Source organism: Balaenoptera borealis, assembly GCF_965194805.1.
Source record: "Balaenoptera borealis genome assembly, chromosome: 9".
In the NCBI taxonomy this organism is placed as follows: Eukaryota; Metazoa; Chordata; class Mammalia; order Artiodactyla; family Balaenopteridae; genus Balaenoptera; species Balaenoptera borealis.
Window position 1 is genome coordinate 68,591,609 of NC_138873.1, and position 22,433 is coordinate 68,614,041.

At 34.7% G+C, this 22,433-nt stretch overlaps 1 protein-coding gene across 4 annotated transcripts in view; it reads left to right on the top strand.

Moving 5' to 3' along the window:
* RNGTT (RNA guanylyltransferase and 5'-phosphatase) overlaps positions 1–22,433 on the top strand; it is a 327,759-nt gene that overhangs the window by 123,921 nt on the left and 181,405 nt on the right. For all 4 annotated transcript variants that reach the window (XM_082405977.1, XM_082405974.1, XM_082405975.1 and 1 more), the window contains exon 13: positions 21,238–21,338. In XM_082405977.1, coding sequence (XP_082262103.1) covers positions 21,238–21,338 — 101 coding nt within the window. The remainder of the gene's footprint in view (positions 1–21,237; positions 21,339–22,433) is intronic.

Genomic DNA, 22,433 nt, shown 5'->3' on the forward strand with positions numbered 1-22,433 from the left:
AGTACTGGCTTAGATATTACTCTCATTGGATGGAGGAGAGGGAGACATTTATACCTTATCCTCAACCTCAAAGGCAATGCGGCTAAATTTTCTCTATTAAGTATGTTTTTGTAGATTTCTTTTAGATACCTTTTATCATGTTAAGAAATTTTTGTTTTTACGGAGGTTTTACAAAATTTTTTTTTTTTTTTTTTCAATCAGAAATACCAGGTTTTGGGAGTTAACAAATGCCTTTTCTGTATCCATTGAAGTTATCATGTCATTTTCCTTTTAATGACTTTCATGTAGTAAATTACAGTGACTTTCTCATGTTGACCCATCCTTACATTCTGGGATATGCTACTCGATCATGATATATATATAATTTTTAATATGCCTTTGGATCTGGGTATACTAGTTTCGTGAGGATTTCTGCCACCTTATTTCTTACAGTTTTTTTCTCTTTTTTTGTGTATTCAAAATACAGAAGGTAATACTATTATGGACAAATTATCTGAGTTCCAAGTAATATATAATAATACACACCCATGATTTTAAAAGTCAATTAAAATATCATGGTTTACCCTGAAAAGTAGAGCAGTCCCCTCCTACCCTTCCCTACACCCAGAGTGCCTCGTAGGAGGCAGTCATTTTCTGCTTTAGGCCGGCCCCCGCCCCCATTTCTACAAAATCTATTATGTTGCTCTCTCTTAGTCTTCTGTTTCTTGGTGATCTGCATACTTTCTGTTATTGAAGAACAGGATTGTGCTCTCTAACCCCACCAACGCTCCCTCACCCTCCTCCTTCTGTCATCCCCTTATAATTGTATCACATACCTGGTCAAATGAATGTTCAGTATTTGTATTTCTATGGTGACATAAATATTGTTCACATCTGAGTCATTAAGTAGTATAGTGTATTTTCTTCCTTAGAAGACTTTTTTCACCTAGAGTTAGGAATTGCCTTATATTTTCAATTGTTATGATTATCATTACTTCTTTCCTTAAACTCACTAAAAGAACTGTTAATTTTTTTTTCTAATACAGTCAAATTTATCAGGTAATATCTAGTCCAGTATTTACGTGAAGGCAATCCTCCTGAAACCCTCCATTCTGTAGTCCGGCTGCATAGCTTTTTCTCTGTCTTATCTTGGGACTTCCCACCTTGCAGAAGAAAATAAGTTACATTTCTTTATTATTAAAATGAAATCTCTCTGCCCCTTCTTTCCTCCCCATTCTGAATCACAGTGCATTGCAAAATTGCAAAGATCCCTTTTTACTTCCTAGATTCTTCCCTTTTATAATTGTGCCCTGAGATTTTAAACTTAATCTATTCAAGGCGTCCTGATTCTAATCACCATATTCTAGAAAGGTGAAATTCTGCTGAATTCATAGACTGACCCTGTGTTTTGTGAATTTGCTGCTTTCATGACTACGTGTTGATGTTGGTGAAGATAGGTATTGCTCAGTCAGTTACCCCTGTTAGTCTGATGGTGGTATTTTAGGGAAAAGTAGTTGCTAGGTTTCTTCCATGTCATCTTAGACATGAACACTTAATCTTATAGCTCTTGAGGCAATACCCACACATAACATACACATCACAGAGCCACTCTTCTATCATTACTTTTAGACTGGCTTGGTCAGAGTGATTTCTAGCCCCATACACACCTTTGTCTAGAATGAAATCTTTCCCACAGCAGTCTAGGTCCTGGTCACCAATGCATACCTTCCCCTTCCCTGATATGGGGTTTCTCAGGTTCTCTGATCCAGCTGATCTCATTGTGAGGCCACCTACCCAAGAGAGATGTAATATTGTGACTGAAAAGAGAAGCTTTGGGGCCTTAATGAGATCTTGGATTCCTGTGCATACTCAAGTCTCTCCCTGCTCTCCATTCCATAGGACCTAGAGGGGAAGGGTTTGCTTTTGTGAAGCCAAAAGTAATGCTTTTTCTCTCTTTCCTCTGGAACACTTGCTACTTAATTGCCAAATACCTTTAGAACTAACAGGATCACTTAATTGATTATTCTCAAAGCAGAAAAGATCTCCTTCAAGATGCCTTGCTGTTTCTTACCCTAGGTAGAGAAGTAACTACCACCTCATAAGGGACCTGTTAGTGATGTTTTCATCTCACAAAAACTCTGGGCTTCTCTAAGGTGATTAATCCTTTCCTTTCTTATTTATCTGTAAATATCCAGTGTCTAGGATAGTGCTTGGCCCAGTAGGTCTTAGAAAATGTTTGTTAAAGAAACAAATGCATTCTCATGTTTTTCCTTAGCCTTTCAGATTTGAGTGGTTCTGTATTTTACTAATGTAGGCAACATCTTTTACATTTATAGCTATTTTATCTTCCTTTTTGCATATATATATATATAATATATATATATATATATATATATATAATCTAATTTATGCTGTATCTCTTTTTCATTTAAGAAACTTTTCATTGACCTTGTTTAAATTCCCACTGTTTCCTTGCAAAGAGTCCAGAATGCAAACATCCATTCTTCATGGAACAATAACACAAGCTTTGATACTTTCATATTCTCCTCAGAGACTTCCCAGTGGGTTAGAGTGGTCTCTGGGTAAGATAGGCCACCGAATATCACATTAGTTCTTCGTCTGTAAAATGTACAGGCCAAAACATTCTAGCTCTGAATTCTGTGATGATCATGTGTTGATCAATGTATGTGAATATAAAGCATACTTAAGAATTCCTTCTTCCTTCCAGTATCTATGAAAATATATTAGGTGAAGAATTTTTAATAAGAGAGAGAATAAACTCTTATTCTTATTTTACTTTCCTAAAGCCAATATATCTCTTAAATGGCAATTTAGACAGTTGCAGTAGTTTAAATAGACTTATAAAATTTATTACTATCACTGTTACATGGCTGTATTCCTGTTAATTTTCTCTCCTGCCATCATTTCAATAGAGTTTTCACTTCTACACACTTTACCTCCTAGATTATTAAGATTATACAGTATGTGGAATGGCTCTGAAAGGGTCACATTTTGTTCATCAGGGGACATTGTCAGTTTCTTTTAAATTTAACATAGCAGGTACTTAGATTAGTGTATAACTACGAAGGACTCACTTCATTAGAAGAAAACGTTTCACACCTGTGCATTTTGGTAAACGTTTAATTGATGGTATAGCATATACTTTACTAGTTATTAGTGTTTGGTTAATCCTTTTCATTTTTCATGAGGTTTTAATGATTTCAGTCTTTATTTCTTGATATGTTTCATTTGTAATTGTAATTTCTCATGATCATATTCTGTCTTCGTTTCTTATTTCTTAAAAGTACATGTTACCCACTCTAACTGTCTTAGTTTTTATCACTAATATTATACCTTTCATAGTGTTTGCAGTGTGCCCTTTGGTGGGAGGGACTTCACTGTTACTGGATAGAATGGCATCTGTCTGTAAGAAGGATGTGAACTTAGTCACATTTCTTTCCATTCTGTTTAATTCAGTGGTTCTTTTGCATTCCTACTGTGTTTGTGTTAAATCTTCTAAACGGTATTCTGAGTATAAAATATATTAATGCTGCCATCCAGAATAGGCTCCAATTTAGCATGAATTCATTCAGGGTAAGCAGGAGGCAATTTTCTCACTCATATCCAAAGTTTCATTATATTTAAGTTTGTAGCCTTTGTTATTTTTTCATTATTTTGCTTTTGTAATTTCAATCTCATTTTTCTTTCTTACTTAATTACTGTGTCCTCAGTTTAGACCACCATCACAGGAGTGGTCCTGTGTACTCCATTTTCTTTTCTTTTCTTTTTTTTTAGCATCTTTATTGGAGTATAATTGCTTTACAATGTTGTGTTAGTTTCTGCTGTATAACAAAGTGAATCAGCTATACATATACATATATCCCCATATCTCCTCCCTCTTGCGTCTCCCTCCCTCCCACCCTCCCTATCTCACCCCTCTAGGTGATCGCAAAGCACCGAGCTGATCTCCCTGTGCTATGTGTCTGCTTCCCACTAGCTATCTGTTTTACATTTGGTAGTATATATAAGTCCATGCCACTCTCTCACTTCGTCCCAGCTTACCCTTCCCACTCCCCGTGTCTTCAAGTCCATTCTCTATGTCTGTGTCTTTATTCCTGTCCTTGTACTCCATTTTCAAACTTTTGATTTGCCAAAGCCAGAGGTGAGACTGTACTTGGCTTCTACACAGAGATTTATGACTTTTCTACCTCTTCTAAAAAATGAAAATAAAACTTTTCATTAGGTAAGTGATCTTGAGTGACAGTATCAAAAACTGTATTTATGATATTCTGCTAAAGAAAGCAGAGTTTAAGATACCTTTTTCTAATAATTCATGACTCTTATGATTTCTCTTTGTGACTTCCAAAGAAGGATTACTTAAGTTTTTCTCTCACTTAATTTTTTGGAATTGAAACCACCGTGCTTATACATTGTCATCAAGTTCCTTTTCCAGGTAAAATGGCCTTTTTATGATTGCTATTGCATATTCAAAGGAAAGACCTTAATTTTCCTTTTTAGCCGCTCTAGGTCTTTTGTATAAGGAGGTAACAAGAGAGTTGATTACAGACAGGTGTAGCTTCCAGTGGTGGGAGGAGACATGATTTTAGGTGGTCCAGAGACAGGGCATTAAATGACATTGCATTACACAATGAGAATTTAGTCCCATTCCAGTTTTTATGCATTCTTTCAGTTTATAAAGTATACTTATTTCTAGTTTTGAATATCTAAGATTTGCTAATCTTTCCCTTTTTAACAAAATGAGTGTGGACTTAGTTTTATACTGTTCAAAGGGCAACATTCTCTACTGAAGTTTAGTATCATTGGTTCATTTCCATCATGTCTAATTTTTAATGCTACTTATTATTTAGGGTAAGTGATACCATTGTCTATTTATGGTATAAGTGGTATACCATTTGGCATAAAGTTTCCTGAATATCTTTGGGGGCCATTTTTCAGCCTCCTGCAGTTATTTAGTTTGATATGACATTTCCAACTAATAGCCATAGACCCTAATACCCAGTGTCATTTCTATTTTGGTCCTTGTAAAGTTTTAAGTTACCTTCCTTCCTTAGGCTTTCTTTTTAAAGCAAGTTCTGAATTAGAAGTTTAGGACCCTTAATCGGGCCAAGAACTTTAAAATGTAAAATTTGCCAACATTTCTAAGTTTTTCTTCTGGGGAAGTCTAAAATCTTGGATGAACTCAGCTTTAATAATGAAGCGCAGGCAGGGTGAGTGTTAGACCCTTATGACAAAATAAAACAGTATATTAGAGATAACCTGTATTTTTTGTCATGTTAAAATATTTTTTCACCCTTTATTTTTACTTTGGAGGATATGCAAATGTTAGAATCCACAGTTCTTTTCCCTGGAATTCTTCAGACCAACCCTGCAGTCTCTTGCTGGGTGGCATTTGCTTGGCTGTTAGCATTCTCCGCATGGAGAAGATAAAGGGGCGAGAGTGTGCTCTTCAGTAGATAAACTTTTCACTTCACTCTCCAAGGTTCACTTTTCCTCTTCTGTGGTTCTTGAATCTTCTGGACTGGAGCTTCTGTCCTTCAGTTTTTCCACAGAATAAACATCTCCTGCCTCTTGCCAGGGTGGAGGAGGGAAGCTGGAGGTCTAAATGCTCCTTGTGAAGACTTTTACCCAGTCTGTTTCCAGTACCAGGTCTCCCTTTCACCCCTTCACAACCTTCTCGGTATCTGTTTCGTATGTTACATAGCCTGTTCTGGGGAACGCAGCAGGAATTCCTCTGCTTTCGTATCCGTTGCTGCAAGCACTTAGTATTCAGTGTTCTTTGCTCTCTGCTCTGTTAACTTCTCCATCTACTTTCTGTCTTTCCAGAATTCGATGCGTTGTTTTCTGCTGTTGTCTTCTCTCCTGTTTTTCCTTTTCTATTGATATCTCTTTTCTGTAACTCCCATTTCAGTGAGGTTTCAAATCAAAGTGGATATAAATGCACATGTTTAGTCGACAACATTTATCAGAAAATCCCCCAAACTTCTCACAATGTGGTTTTGCATCTGTTGGCTTCCTTGAGCCAACAGTTCAAATAAATGAAGAAAGGGACTATTTTGAGTGACCAACTTAGCGACCTGAGTGAGGCTGCATAAAGTGGAGAGAAGATCCTAGTCAGGGGTGGGCAAAGCTTGACTTTTAATCTGCATCCCATTCTCTAATACCGCAGAAATATTCCAAAGGCAAATGAAGGGTGAAAAATGAAGAGGATTCTTGGTGCATCTACTTTTTAAAAACTCCTGGGCCTACATTTGTTTGGTGCTAGTTACTTAAAACTTAGCAAGAAGTTAATTCTGCTTTGCTATAGTAATTATAGTGAGGGAAGTGAAGTTGAATAGAAGGTAGAAGATATTACTACTGCTAAAAAAAAAGAAGAAAGTATTTTGAATCCTGGCAAAATATTGAAGAACAGTGATAAAGATACTATATTAAAGTGATGATTCTGTTGAGGGCAAAACCCCAAACACCAGCTTAGAAGAAAGTTCATTTACCTTTTGATTTAATGTTCTATTTTTCAGAGACATAACCTTGTAACACATCCAGAATTGTATTTAGTTTATTACTTTTATAAGAAAAAGGACAGGTAAAGCTAATGGATGGTATATTCAGGAAAATAAAGCTTAGGATATTTCTTTGTGTTTATAAAGAAATGTACTAGTATCTGATATTTACTAAAACACAGCAGTCATTAATTACCATGAAAGCCTCAATTAAAAAAAAAGTAGATTAAATTGTATTTATAGAATTATAGTAAATCAAAGCAGAAAAGATACTTCTAAGATTATCTAGCCCAGTGGTTTCAAAACATGAATGTGCGAAGTTCTGGGTTTCTGTGAATTGCCTCAGGGGACCATGTGCAGGAATAGGTTACTAGGTAAGCATTCTGTTTATCTCACGGCAGCCCTGATTTATTTCTTTTATATATTGTACTTCTGGATAAGATTGTGTTTTAAAAAGGGCTTCATCTAAGTAAATACCATTTGTATCAACTGCTTTTTTGAAAGGTCACCAGTGATCTTTTTCCTTGCAAAATCAAGTTCATTTTTCAGCCCTTTTCTTACTGGATTATCTAGTGGTAGTCTGTACCGCTGTCCACACTTCCTTAAAAATACTCTCTTACGTGACTTCATGCCATTTCTTCTCCATCTCACTCAAGCTTTTCGTCTTCTGCTAGCCATTGAAGTTCAGGTTTCTAAAGGCTCAGTATGCTGGACCTTCATTTTTTACCATCCTCTGCTATCTCCCTTGAAATCTCTTCCACACTTGAGTTATCTCCCGTAAGCCTGACTCAGACTTTTGATTTCTATTTAAGCCCCAGATTTGTTTATCTAATTGCCTACCCTGCTCTATCACCTTTTAAATTTCTCAAAAACACCAGAAACTCAGTATACTTTGAAGCTGAACTCCATCTCTACTCCCCAAACAAACAAGCCAACATACAAACTGTACAAAATGATCCTTTCCCAACATTTCCTCCCTCAGTTGCTTATATGCAGTTACTTGAGTGAGAAATCTAGATGTCATCTTTGACGCCTTTCCTTCTTTTATCCCTCTAATCCGTCTCCAAGTCTTGCTTTATCTCCTAAATCTCTCTTAAATTATTCCCTTTTCTCTCCATTACCACTGCCACACTCCAGTGTGACTTGTCATTCACTGCCTCTTGCCTGGACCACTGCAGCGGCGTCCTAACTGGTCCTGCAGCCTCCACTTTATCCCCTTCCAGTCTTTTCTTCATACCATATCCAGAGTCGTCTTCCTCCTTAATCTCTAGTGATTTTCCCTTGTTTTCAGGTTAAAGACCAAACCTAGATTTGAAGCCAGCTTACTCTCTTCTTTATCACATGCTGCCTTTTTGTTTCCCCTTGTGTTTTGCTGTTGATATGAAAGTAACTGATATTTTTATTTAAAGGTGACTTAATTATATTACTTTATTCATAAACAGTGTTTTAGAAAAATTGAAGTATAAGTTATACTTGCCAAAATATTTAAATATTTTGAGAAAAATGGGTATTTTCTTCGAAGAAGAAATTGGCTGTTTTCTTTGAAGAAGAAATTGGCTGTTTATTTTAATATGAACCTCTAGTCTTTCTAAGGCTTAAAGCTCAAACTTTGAACAAACTGAGGTGATCATTTTTAAAAAGAAGTATCTTCAGATTGAATTTTCCATCTGGTTATTAGTCTATACCATAAACCAGATAGGTTTATTAGACTCTTATATATAAGGTTTTCAGTCTTACGATTTCATTGACATTTTGAATTGCTAATCTTTTGTGGTTTGTTACCTAAAAATGAATATTTTAAGTTGGCCGTTTGGCATTTTAATATGCTATAGGTAGTAGATCTTTTACTTGACAGCTATTAGATCTTTCAGTTTAATTTATAAAGTTGATAATCCTTGTTTGTTTACTACCTTTTGCAAGCGGTTTTAATGATTTATGTAGCATAGTAAATTTTTATTTGTAGTAATAGCTGATTGATTTCTAACCTTTTAAAAATCATATTTGATTTTACTTTTGTCATCTGGAGACACGTTTCTAGATAAGAATTTTTGTGCCATTAATAATCCCTCACTATGAAATAAAAACAGAATTATATGTTATGAATTGCAAAATAGAGGTGGTAATAAAAACTTGAAATATTTTCTTTGTTTTATTAAAATAAGACTTTTTCTTGTTTTATCTGCCAGCTATATTGTGATTAGTAAAACATAGAATTGTTTCTGTATTGAGTTTAGAGTATTTACTCTCAAGCAATAGTGATATAATTGTTTTTTTATGTTTTCATCACTATCCTGATTTTCTGTAAGGTGGGTCAGCTTGGTTTTATGTCTCACCCATTAATCAATTTGCATGTAAATTGAGTCAGCTTTGATTTTAATATTGCTTTCTTGTGAAATATTAATGTTTTTATTAAGTCTTTACTACTGCCAGGTGTATTGAATGTTATGGATAGATTGTAAAATGAAAATTGGAATTAGTCTAATGTCTTGAAGTACATGACGAATTAGAGTGGTTTTCCTCTGTAGCAGAGATGATGTTACCATGGTGAGAGCTTCTGTTGCCATGACATTTGCTTGCATATTTTGATAGGTCTTCAATTGAAGAAGGGCTCTGTTTCCTGGCAGACTGGAAAAGTGTCATTCTATCTTTTCCCCAAATATGTTATTTTTTTATGGAAAAATATGTAATAATTTCCAAAGAATTGTAATAGTGAACTGCCAAGGAAGAAAATACACCTTGTTTATTTTTAATTTTTTTTCCTTAATCAGCTTTTGGAACACAGCAAAATATTCTTAGCTTGCTTTTGTGTAAGGAAGAAGAAAAGAGAAGAATATTATTGTTCTAGCTTTCTTAATAAATAAAACATTTGCTTTTCCATTGAATTTTGTTGACAAAATAAAGAGCTGAAGAGGAATAATTTGTAATCAGCCTCAGCTAGATATAGATATATACTGTTACTGTACAACAAAAAGACACTGCTAATGATGATATATTGGTAGCAGAGAAAAGGAGAAATAAATGTAAATAAGGACTTCACAAAATGAAGGAATCAGTGAATTCCAAGAAGCTAAATATATAAAGTGCAAAATCAGTTTTCATATAAATGATACATGTTAAACACAGTGAATTAGGGATAGTTCTTTTTTATTGATAACATTTAATATTGAAAAATTAATGGTAGATTTTTTAAAATTGTGTTTTACAGTGGTATATTTTTAATTTGAATTTTAACTAGATAATACAGACATTTAACATGTAGTAAGAAAAATACAGAGAAGAAAGTCTCCCTCTCCTTCTTCTCCCCTCCCTCAATTATCTACTGTTGTTTGTTTTTAACTTATCTTCTCATAGTTTCTTTATGCATTTATAAGTAAATACAAATTTGTTAATACATTTTTATTCCCACTCCACTTTTCAAGGAAGGTAGCACATTATTTTGCACTTTGCTTTTCCAGATTTGTCCGGCCATATATTTTAATGTATATTTTGTTAGTGCTCTAATTTGAGCATGTCGGGACATATTGGAATCAGCAGAATGATGGGGCTTATTATTGATAGCTCCCATCCCTTATGCTTATGGACGTTCAGACTTCTAGGAGGAAATATTTAAAAACATACATTTTGTCAGTTTAGAATAAATTTTCCTTTTGTTGTCAAAGTTCATTGATAACTTCAGTGGGGCTTTTTACTGGTAGACCAATTCATTTTGTAAAAGCTGCAAATTGAAGTATTCTGTAATGAGTACATCTTTATACCAGCTGTTTCTTCTGCAACAAACTGTTTTCTTCCTTTCTGTATTACTCCCATTCAGCCTTTGAATATCAAATTAGGTGTGGCTTCCTTGGGGAAGCCCGGCTGATTCGGTGAGTGTGACTCTTCCCTGTGTTCCTACAATGCTCTTCTTCATACCAGTACTAGGAGCAGAGAAAATTATTTTAGTGATACTACGCAGCACAAATTAGCAAAAAAGGAGGGTAACGTACTTGATGTATAAAGTAAGTAGGCTGCAGATGTTACTTGTATCTAGAGTTTGATTCCCCTATCAGTAGACCACTTTTATTTAGACTTGTGTCCACCAGAGAAGAGGAGAAACTCTGTGAGAATCTGCTAGCTGTCAAAGTTAGTGGAATTTTATACCAGACGGCAGTAGTGTTGGATATTAAGGGAGAGTTAATCCTGAGCTTTGGAATATATTAGCTCATGCCTTCATCTAATAAATTGGGTGTGTACTGTATGTTATACACATTGCTGAGTAAGAAATCATAAAACTGGATAAAAGCAGGGTTTCTGCCCTCAAAGAGCTATGAAGGAACTCGACCCTGCAGCAGTGTGAGAAGAGTGCAGACTGATGGAGTGGCAGGGGCACCTTGGTGGGCCCAGGGAGTAGGGCCAGGCTACTTTGGGAGATGGGGCCTGTGCCGGAGATGAGACAGGACAGACGGTTCAGTAGGCTTTCAGTGGGGCCTGAGTGGGAGAGAAGGTAAGTGGTTTAGGTGCTGAGGTTTATTCGGTTGTCTGAGCTCCCTCTTCCCACTAGACACGGCATTACCAGTTGCTTGTTCCTCCTACTCACCGCTCCACACAAAACTAGGCTAAAAGTAATTAGAAAACAACTGACTTAAAATTGGTTCCTTTTGGAACAGTTTTATAATATCTCATGAGATCATCTAACCCAACCTATCATCATTTGCTTTCGGACAAGTGATATAAATATGTATTTTTTGTTAATAGTGGAAAGATTTCTGTATTACCGTGATTTGGAAATTTTTTGGACAAGTCTAACGATTTGGGTTATCAGTTAATCTGTGAAAAGAGGGAGTTTACTGCATGCTTTCAGTGCCCCTCATTTTTCTAGTATTCTTACTCAGGTCTATTAACTGGTCCTGATACTAACTGGGTATTTTCATTTAACTTGTCTTTACTCCCATTTCCTTACTGGTTAAAGTTTAATTTCATGTGTAGTCACATGGAACTGCCCAGACATGGAAAGTAAAGCTGAGGTTGCAGAAGTCTTTGTGTAACTGTATTTTTTCAGAAATTATTTCATTAGAAATGTAAGCTACAGGTTATTTTATATTAAAACAACAGCAGCAAGAAGAAATTAGACTTGTGAATCAGATAATAGAAATAGTAATATGAATGTATTTTTGAGTAAGTTTTCCAACCTAAATAAGCCAAGAAATTGTATTAATTCTCTAATATTAAATTTTACTCTCAAATCACGACTTCACTTTCCATAAGTAGTAGTAAAACTTTCATAAGCAGATGAGAAATGTCAGCAAGCTTTTGAAAATGGAATTCTCTGTTTTCTTCCCCTGCTTCTTTCTATGATACCTCTCCCTACTATCTTTACCAGGTTTGTGACTTTTTAGAAATGAAATACCAAGGGGTTGCCTTGAGCTATTTTTATAGGAGATTGACTCTTCATCTCCTCTACATCAACAAGAACAGCATAGAGCACTGGGCCAATTTAGTCTCAGAAAACTTGAGCAAACTTCCCCTCAACTCAGGTATATTTGTGTTCTCATTGCGTAGAACTTTCTTGTAGCCTAATTATTCTTCAAAATTCAATTCATGCATTTTTCTTATTCAAGAAACCTTCCTGTACCCCTGCCCCCTGATTTTCATGTTTCTCTGTTGTTCTTCCTCAGCAACTTTGTTTGTGTTCATTTGAGTTCTTCTGTAATCTCTCTTGGAGGTTACATTAAAAGCCTCACTGTGGTTGAGCCCACTGTCTTGGGAGAATTTGTATCTTCCCCAGCTAGTATGGTACTAGGCACATAGTAGGTAGTTAGTGTTGATTAGGGACTTTTCCTCCATACAGGATATTTATGTGTCTTGTTTTGCAAAATAGGTGTTTGTTATTTGCTTCTCAGTGAAACATGGGCAAAAGGATGTAATCAAGTCAATAAATCTAGAGTTGTTTTACTTTCCTGTCCAGTAGAATTACCAAAGAGGATTTTTTCTGTTTTCTTTAAAACTAAATTCCAGAAAAAACAACAAAAATAAAACTAATATATGGTAAGGCCAGGGATCTTTCCTAGCTTCAGGATGTGATCCTTCTAAAGAGGACAGTATGTCTCAGGTTTCAGTGCAGGGCCTGGAATATATATTACGATAACATAACTGCTCACATCTTACTAGTGGAAATCATGGAGTAGCATGGGCTGCAAAGCATTTTAGGTGTCTCTGGTTTAGATATCCTGTTTTTAGGCAAGCAAAATGCTATTGTTGCATTTTTGCAAGTGAAATAGATGAAGCCCACACTTTGAATTTGCTTTGAATCAAGAAGTTAGTAGTTAGTAGAGGCAAAGAAGAACCAGATATCTTGTCCTCTTTGTTGTTATTACTACTAGCTTCCTTTAGATCAGTTTCTCAACTTTGGCACCATTGACATTTTGGGTTGGATAATTCTTTGCTGTGTACAGCTGTCCTGTGCGTTGTAGGATGTTTAGAAACATCCCTGGCTTCTACCCACTAGATGGCAGTAGCTCACCCTTCCCTCCCCAGTGTGACAACCAAAAATGTAGGCATTGCCAAATATCCCCTGGGGGGTAAAATCTCTAATTGAGAACCACTGTTTTGTATAGCAGGTGTATCACTTCTGCCTCCATTTCATTTTCTTTTAGTTTTAGAGGACTTCTTTGGCACATGGCCATCCTGTACCTCTAAGCCAGGTTCTGCTCTCATTTGGTAAACACTTTCTTAAACATCTTACTTGGTTGCCTGGCATCTGCATTCATTACATTTTTTCTTTTTAAAGATAATAATGGACATCTCAGGTAATACTGGTAATTGCTTTCAGACATAATCTATCTCTAATTTTTTATTGGACAACTCACCTGGTAAAATCAGATTTGGTTCTATAGAGCTAAGTATTATATGTATCAATTAAATATAGCTTTGTTAATTATTTTACTCTAGATACATGCTGGTGAATTTAATGAAATTAAAGTGCATTGCTCCCTAATTATACATTGGAATATGTAGCTTGAAAGGATGTTTTTGTACCCTTGTTTATATTCAGCAAGATTCTGTATTTCAAGTTTGAGGACTCACAAATATTTATTTTTAAAACGCTTAATTCCCTGTATTATATAATATCTTTGACCTTATTATTTTGGGGAACTTGAAAAAAGGATTTTTAAATAGTTGTTGATATACATAGTCTTTTGTGAATAGTGCTAATTTAAGTCATTTCATAATCTAAAATATTCTATTTAAACATATAAATTAAAAAATACCTGAGACTAATATTTTATAAGTTTAAAAAATTTTCACTTTATTTTTAAAATTTTTTATCAAGTATTTATTGAGTATTTTACTATGTTTTGTAGGCACATGATTAGACATGATTTTACTGAAGTAGAATTTACATTCGAACAGGTATTTAAATACATTTTACTCATGGGATCTATGCCGTTGCATTTATATTCAGTAATTCAGAATTACAGTATTTTTAAAATATAATTTCCTAAAAATTTTTGTCAGGAATTTCATTGATTTTCGTTAAGGTGCTTTGAAATTCTCAGTCATGTCAAGTCTAGGTTTTCAGATTAATATAAATGGTTTGGTGTACAGTAAGATGAGGAATGACTTATGTACTTGAACTATTGCTGTGTAAAAACAGAAGAGTCAGTATATGCGATTCTCCATTAGATGATTTCCAGAGAGAAGAATGTGAAGGATAGCTAGTAGCTATTTTACAAATAATATTATATTAAAATTACGTTTATAATTTGTTATTAGGTACCCATTATGAAATATTTTAAAGCTGTACAATCATTAACATTTCCTAGATTTAGTAACTTAGATTGGTATTGGTTTTCTAAGTGGTCTCATACTCATAGTCATATAAATGAATAGGGAACAGAAGTAAATGATGGTGTGTTTGTACATGTGACATTCCCTTGGCAGCCGTTGTGAGTGGGGTTGGTGTGGGATGCTGACACTCCTTTCTCCCCTCACTCCTTTTTACCCTTCACTACCATAGGGAACCACTCTTACTAAAAGGTCTGTGCTGTTTCTGTCAGATAGACTTTATTAGAAAAAAGACTAAATTTTATTATTATTTTTTTTAATGGGGTCACGACGGGAAAATTTAGCAGTTTTAACATTTATAAAAACATTTATATTCAGTAAGTCTAAAGAGGTTTATTTGTGATCATCCTGAAGGACATGTGTTACCTAAATGAATCTCTCAGGGCAAATAAATGGACGAAAACTTCCACTGAAATATTATATATTTGATTTTATATTAATTCATGTTTAAGCACAAGCCTTGGGGGAAAATAGTGTGCATTATGCTCTTAAATTTGCTACAGATAAAATGTCTTTCCTATCAACTCCAGTGGTTTGTCTTTCTTAGCGGAACTTGTTATACTAAATTTGTCATTATGTGGACTTCTGTTTGAAATAAGAGATCCGATGACTAGGGTTTTTGCATTTTTTCCTCAAATTTATAAAAATCTGTTAGAATGCAATTTGACTCGTGTATCTAAAAAAATATTAGTAATGAGAACACTTAGCAGTTTTTCCTTCCTGAGTATCTTTCTCATAATATGGCCCCATCCCCCATAATGCCCTCGCTGAATTGACATACTTTCCTCTCCTTCAGGAGATTCTGTATTTTTCTACCCAAGTGTTTTGCTCATATTTACGTCATGCTATAAGTCTGCATTCGTGAATATTACCCATTATTCAAAGCTTTCAATCTTCATTCCTCTATAATAAGTCCATAGCCACCAAAGTAAAAAATTTTCTCTTTTTACTATGTTCTAGAATAATTTAAAACACTTTTTTCCTATGCTGTAGTCTCTTTGATTAGATGGACAATGTTGTACAACCATTTCCGCAACTTTTACATCAGTGCAAAGAGAAGTTTTGTAACCATTAAGCAATAACACTCCTTCCGCCCACCCCCCCAATGCCTCCCCGCCTCCACCCCCTGCCCTTGGTACCGCTAATCTACTTTCTGTCACTGTGAATTTGCCTATTGCGGATATTTCATACAGGTGGAATCATGCCATTTTTGTCCTTTTGTGTCTGGCTTATTTCACTTAGCATAGTGTTTTTGAGGATCATTCATTTTGTAGCATGTGTCAGAACTTCATTCTTTTCTGTGGCAGAATGATATTCCATTGTATGTATATACTACATTTTGTTTACCCATTTATATGATGATGGAAACCTAGGTTGTAGACATGTCAGTATCTGGGTCCCTGTTTCCAATTTTTTTCGCTCTACCATGTGCAGAGTCATATGGTAATTCTGTGTTTCAAAGTCAGTTTTTGAGGAACTGTCAAATTATTATCCATAGTGGCTGGATCATTTTATATTCCTTACAGCAACATACATGGTTACTAATTTCTTTACATCCTCTCCAACACTTGTTATTTTCCTCTTAAAAAAAAAAAAAATTACAGCCACCCATATGAAGTAGTATCTCATTATGGTTTTGATTTACATTTCCCTCATGGCTAATGATACTGAGCATCTTTTTATGTGCTTATTCACCATTTGTATCTCTTCTATGGAAGAAATGTGTATTCAGGTTCTTTGACAGTTTTAAAAATTGGGTTGTCTTTGTTGTTGAGTTGTAGGAGTTCTTTATGTATTTTGGATATTAAACCCTTATCAGATATATGATTTGCACATTTTTTTCCATTCTGTAGGTTATCTTTTCACTTTCTTGATATCTTGTGATGCACAAGTTTTTTCGTTTTGATAAAGTCCAGTTTATCTGTTTTAATTTTTATTGCTTGTGCTTTTGATGTCATATCTAACAATTCACCACCAAATTCAAGATCATGAAAATTTACCACTGTGTTTTCTTTTAAGAGTTTTATGGTTTTAGCTGTTATATTTAGGGCATTGGTCCATTTTTAGTTAGTGTTTGTATATGATGGGAGATAGGGTTCCAAACGTCATTCTTTTACTTGTGGAAATCCAGCCGTTCCAGCATCGTCTGTTGAAGAGAGTATTCTCTCACCATTGAATGGACTTGGCATCCTTGTAAAAAAAATTCAACTGGCTATCAATGTATGAGTTTATTTCTGTACTCTCAATTTTATTCCATTGGTTTAAATGTCTGTCCTTATGTCAACACCTCCGTTTTGATTACTGTAGCTTTATAGTAAGTTTTGAAATTGGAAAGTGTGAGTCTTATAACTTTGTGTTGTTCTTTCTTCAAGATTGTTTTGGCTCTTCAGGGTCTCTTGTAACTGCATATGGATTTGAGGATTGGCTTTCCTATTTCTGTTAAAAAGAAAAAGTTGTTGGAATTTTGATAGGGATTGCATTGAATCTATAGATTGCTTTGAGTAGTACTGACAGTTTAGCAATATTAATTCTTCTTAATTGGTGTTCTGAGACCAGTCCCAGTGTGGAGGGGGTTTTCCACACCAACAAGCAGTTCTCTGACACCAGCTGGGTGCCCTACAATTCAAATCAATTCTGACACTGTCTACCCAGTGATAGCGTCAGATTCAACAGGTTGAGGGCTCTTCAAAACTGTACTGCTTCCAGTTTCCCCACCCTCCCCACCCCTTAACTTCAGATGCCAGTTGCAAGTTCATGTTATTACCTGTGCTTCTAATTGACTAGCTGTAGATTGGAGGTTCCAAGGACCCTCTCCTTGGCCTTCAGACACCAGTTAAATTCCAGGTTGTTACCGGTACTTCTTACCACCTGGCTATAAATCAGAAGTTCCCGTGACCCCCTTGTCAGGTTAAATTAGTTTGCTAGGGTGGCTCACAGTACTCAGAAAAGTATATTACTTACTAGATTACTGGTTTATTATAAAAGGATGTAACTCAGGAATAGCCAGAGGAAATAGATACATAAGGCAAGGCATGGGGGAGGGGCGTGGAACTTCTATGCCCTTCTGAGGCACTCCCTCTTCCTGAATATCCATGTGTTCACTAACCCAGAAACTTTCTGAACCCCATTTTTCTTTTTTGGTTTTTATGGAGCCTTGATTACACAGGCATGATTGATGAAATCATTGGCCACTGGCAATTGATCCAACTTCTAGCTCCCCTCCCCTCCCCAGAGGTCAGAGGGGTGGGACTGAAAGTTCCAACCTCTGATCACTTGGTTGGCTCCTGGCAACTAGCCCCCATCCCTAGGTGCTACCTCAAAGTCACCTCATTAACATAATAAAAGACCCTTATCACTCTCTTCACTTTGGAAATTCCAAGGGTTTTAGGAGCTCTGTGCCAGAAGTGGGGATGAAGACCAAATGTATATTTATTAAAAATCACAATATCACTTTTCCTATCTATGAATATGGGATGTCTTTCCATTTTTAGGTCTTTTTAAACTTTTTCAGTAATGTTTTGTAGTTTTCAGTATATAGACCATTCATTTCCTTCGTTGAATTTATTCCTAGGTATTTTGTTCTTTTAGATGCTATTGTAAATGGAATTGATTTCTTAATTTCCTTTTTGGATTATTCATTGCTGTTGTATAGAAACAACCAATTTTTTGTATTGATAACACCACCAAAGTATTACATTATTAGGAAGAAATTTAACAAAAGTTGTGCAAGACCTGTATACCGAAAACTACAAAACATTGCTGAGGGAAATTTAGGAAGACCTAAGTACTAAGTAAATAGAGAGATTTGAAGTGTTCATGAATCAAAAGATTCAGTATTGTTAAGATGTTATTTTTCCCTTAATTGAGCTGTTAATTTACCACAGTCTTACTTAAAATCCCAGTAAACTTATTTTTCATAGAAATTGACCAGGTAATTTTAACGTATATGTGGAGGGCTTCCCTGGTGGCGCAGTGGTTAAGAATCTGCCTGCCAATGCAGGGGACACGGGTTCGAGCCCTGGTCCGGGAAGACCCCACATGCCACAGAGCAACTAAGCCCATTCACAACTACTGAGCCTGTGCTCTAGAGCCTGCGCGCCACAACTACCAAAGCCCGCGTGCCACAACTACCGAAGCCTGCATGCCTAGAGCCCATGCTCTGCAACAAGATAAGCCACTGCAATGAGAAGCCCACGCACCACAACGAAGAGTGGTCCCCACTTGCCGCAACTAGAGAAAGCCCGCGTGTAGCACGGAAGACCCAATGCAGCCAAAAATTAAATAAATAAATAAATAAATAAATAAATAAATAAAATAAAATATATGTGGAAATATAAATGCTACATTAGCTAAGAAAATTTGGAAAAAGAAAAACAAAGTTTGAGGACTTACATAACCTGCTTTCAAAACTTAATATAGAGCTAGAGTTATCAAGACAATATGCTATGAGCAGAAAGAAAGGCATATTTATCAATCCAACAGATTAGTAAGAATAGAAATATATCTATATCTATAAACAACTGATTTTTGACAAAGATGTCAAGGCAATTCAGTGAGGGAAGGATAATCTTTTAACAGACGGTGCTGGATGAATTTGATATCCATCTGCCAAACAACAAACAGTCCCTTACTTCACATCTTATAAATAAATTAACCTCAAATGGATCATATACCTAAAAATAAGAGTTAAAACTATAAAATTTCTCTAAGAAAATGTAGTAGAAAATTGCAGTGACCTTAGGATAGGCAAAGATTCCTTAAAGAGGGCACAAAAAGCACACATTGTAAAAGTTTAAAATTGATGATTTTGAAATGATGCTCAACATCACTAATCATCAGGAAAATGGAAATCAAAACCACACTGAGATATCACCTAACACCAGTTAGGGTGGCCATCATCAAAAAGTGAAAAGATAACTTGCTGGTGAGGATGTGGAGAAAAGGGAACCCTTGTGCACTGTTGGTAGGACTGTAAATTGATATAGCTCTTATGAAAAATAATATGGAGGTTTCTCAAAAAATTAATAATAGAACTTACATGTCATTCAGCAGTTCCACTTTTAGATATGTATCCGAAAGAAATAAAATCAGCATCTTGAAGAGACACGTGCATTCCCATCTTTACTGCAGCAATATTCACAGTAGCCAAAATGTGGAAACAACTTAAGTGTCCATCAGTGGATGAATAGATAAAGAAAATAATGGTATTACATATACAATGGAATATTATTCAGCCTTAAGAAAGAAGGAAATTCTGCCAATTGTGACAACATGGATGAACCTGGAGTACATTATGCTAAGTGAAATAAGCTCTTATATATATATGGAATCTTAAAAAAAAAAAAAGTCAAACTTAGAGTGTGGAATGGTGGTTACCAGCGGCTGGGGGGTAGGGGAAGAGGGGAGATATTGATCAAAGGGTAGAAACTTTCAGTTATAAGATGAATAAGTTCTGGAAGCCTAATGTATAGCATGGTGACTGTGGTTAATAATAAAGTATACTTGAAATTTCCTAAGGGAATAGATCTTAAATGTTCTTACAACATACACAAAGAAGTAACTGCGATGATGGATATGTTAATTAGCTTGATTGTGGTAATTATTTCACAGTGTATACATATATCAAAACATCATGTCATATACCTTAAATTTTTTATTTCTCAATCATACTTCAATAAAGCTGGAAAAAATAGGTGATTTTGACTTCATTAAAATATATTCAAAAGAAATTGTTAAGAAAATGAAAAAGCAAGACAAAAACTGGTAGAAAATATTTGCAGTACATGTATCCAAACAAGGCTATTTATCCAGAATATGTAAACAACTCTTACAGGTCAATTATAAGGAGATAACCCAGTAAAAACAAGGGAAAAATTTTGAACAGACACTTCACCAAAGGAAATACACAGATAGCAGCAAATAAACAAATTAGAAGATCTTCAACATCTGTCATTTAGAGAAATGCAAATTAAAATTATGAGACATACTTTAGAATTAAAAAGACCAACAATACCTAGTTCTAGGATGGATATGGAGCAGTTTGATCTCTCATGTATTACTGGTGGGAATGGAAGATGTCACTGCCACTTTGGAAAACGATTTGACAGTTTCTTGTAAAGTTAAACATACATTAACCATGTGACCCAGCCATTCTACTGCTGGGTATTTACCCAAAAGTTATGAAAACGGATGTCCACACAAACGTTCAGACCAGCATCATTCCTGGTAGCCTAAAAATGGGAACAACCCAGATATCCATCAACTTGTAAATGTATAAACAATTTGTGGTATATGCATAGAATGGAATCCTGCTCAGTTTAATAAAAAGGAACAAACTACTAATATATGCACCAGCATATAGAAAACCTTGTGCAAGAATTTCTTATGAATTCTAGAAAAGGCACAACTATAGTGATAGAAAGAAGGTCACTCTTGCCGGAGAGTTGGTAACAGGGAGCTGACTGCAGCTGTCAAGAGGAAACTTTTTGGGGGTGATTGAAATGCTGTATATCATGATTCTGGCGACTGTTACATGATTGTATCCATTTGACAAAATTCATTAGTTAATTTTATTAATTATGAATTATCCCACAGTAAAGCTATTGAATAAGAAGGAACAAACTTTTTAAAAAATGATCAAACTTCATTTAAGTTATAGTAGGATTGGAGGGAATAACAGGTTTCATTATTTTTCGAGACTTTCACAAACAAGTGTCTACATGCTTTGGCAGGAAAAATAGGTCGTCAGTAAGATGGTTGATATCTAACTTCACTCATCAGTTGAAAATAACAAAAATTATATTCAGAAAAAAAGTAGTGATTTTGCTTAATGAAAAGTAATTGATATTATATTTAATAAATCAAATGTTTAATTTTTTAGATTCATATTAACTATTATCATCATTTTAATTCACTTTAGAAATATAAACCTGGTCGATGTGATGATATTTTGAAATGGAAGCCTCCCAGTTTGAATTCTGTGGATTTTCGCCTAAAGATAACAAGAATGGGAGGAGAAGGGTAAGTGTGCCCCTTTGTTTCCCCATGATTTTTACATGAAATAATACCGTTTGCATAAGGCTTCACTGTTTACCGGCTATTTTACATATACTTTACAAAAAGAAAGTAAAGTACTTTTACAGTATACTTTATGTATGTACCCATAAATCTATCTCATTTTCCCAGATTACTTCTTTGACCTATCACAGCTAACATGTTGGTAGCATCCTTTAAACTTCACTAATTTTAGTTTAAAAAAAAGTTATATAGAAAAATGAACTTTGTTAAATTGTAAAAGTGAAAATACATTTTACTTGAAAGTAATCCTGTTCAGTGAATTACAAATATAAGATATGATCATTAATATTATAATTAAATGTTTTGAAACAAGCCTTTTTTCCTTTGAAGGAAACTACTTCATGTTTGCATTTGGATAGCAAACACTTATCTATACTTTATTAGGGTAGGGTTTTAATTGTGGAATTACATTACAATTTTTCATTATGTTCATTAAGTGTTAATTTTTTCATTTATTGGTTAATCTTCATTTTTGACTTCATTGATTGCTATTTTAGAGTAAAAAATGCTTTAGCATGAATATTTTCATTGTTTTTCCAAAGCCTTATTTAATTTTACTTTGTTCCACAATTTTTTATGGCATCTCATATAAGTAAATGCATAACAACAAAACAAGAAATGTTTAATCAAGAAAATCATAAAGAGAAAGTAAATAAGATAACGCTGGCAGAGAGGTTAAAAGTGTACCAATGCAAGTCTATTTATCTCTTGTAAAAATAAAATACAGTGTGTGTGTGTGAAAAAAAAAAAAAAAAGAAAAAAAAAAAAAGTATACCAATGCATGCCATAAAATTCTTTTTACTTGCCAAAGATAAACCACAGGTTTGTTTTTTTGTAGCTAATGGAATGAAGGATATACGATGAGTTATATGAATCCAGATTCCAGAAGATTAAGTCTCTTAAGAGACTGTATATTTTCAAATAAAGATACTGTGTAGTGTGGTGAATCCTAACTAAAAAAAGAATTTTATTAAGTCATATGGGTATCAGTTTTCAAAAAATAAAGTAGTTAGTATTTTACATCCTTAAATAAGAGTT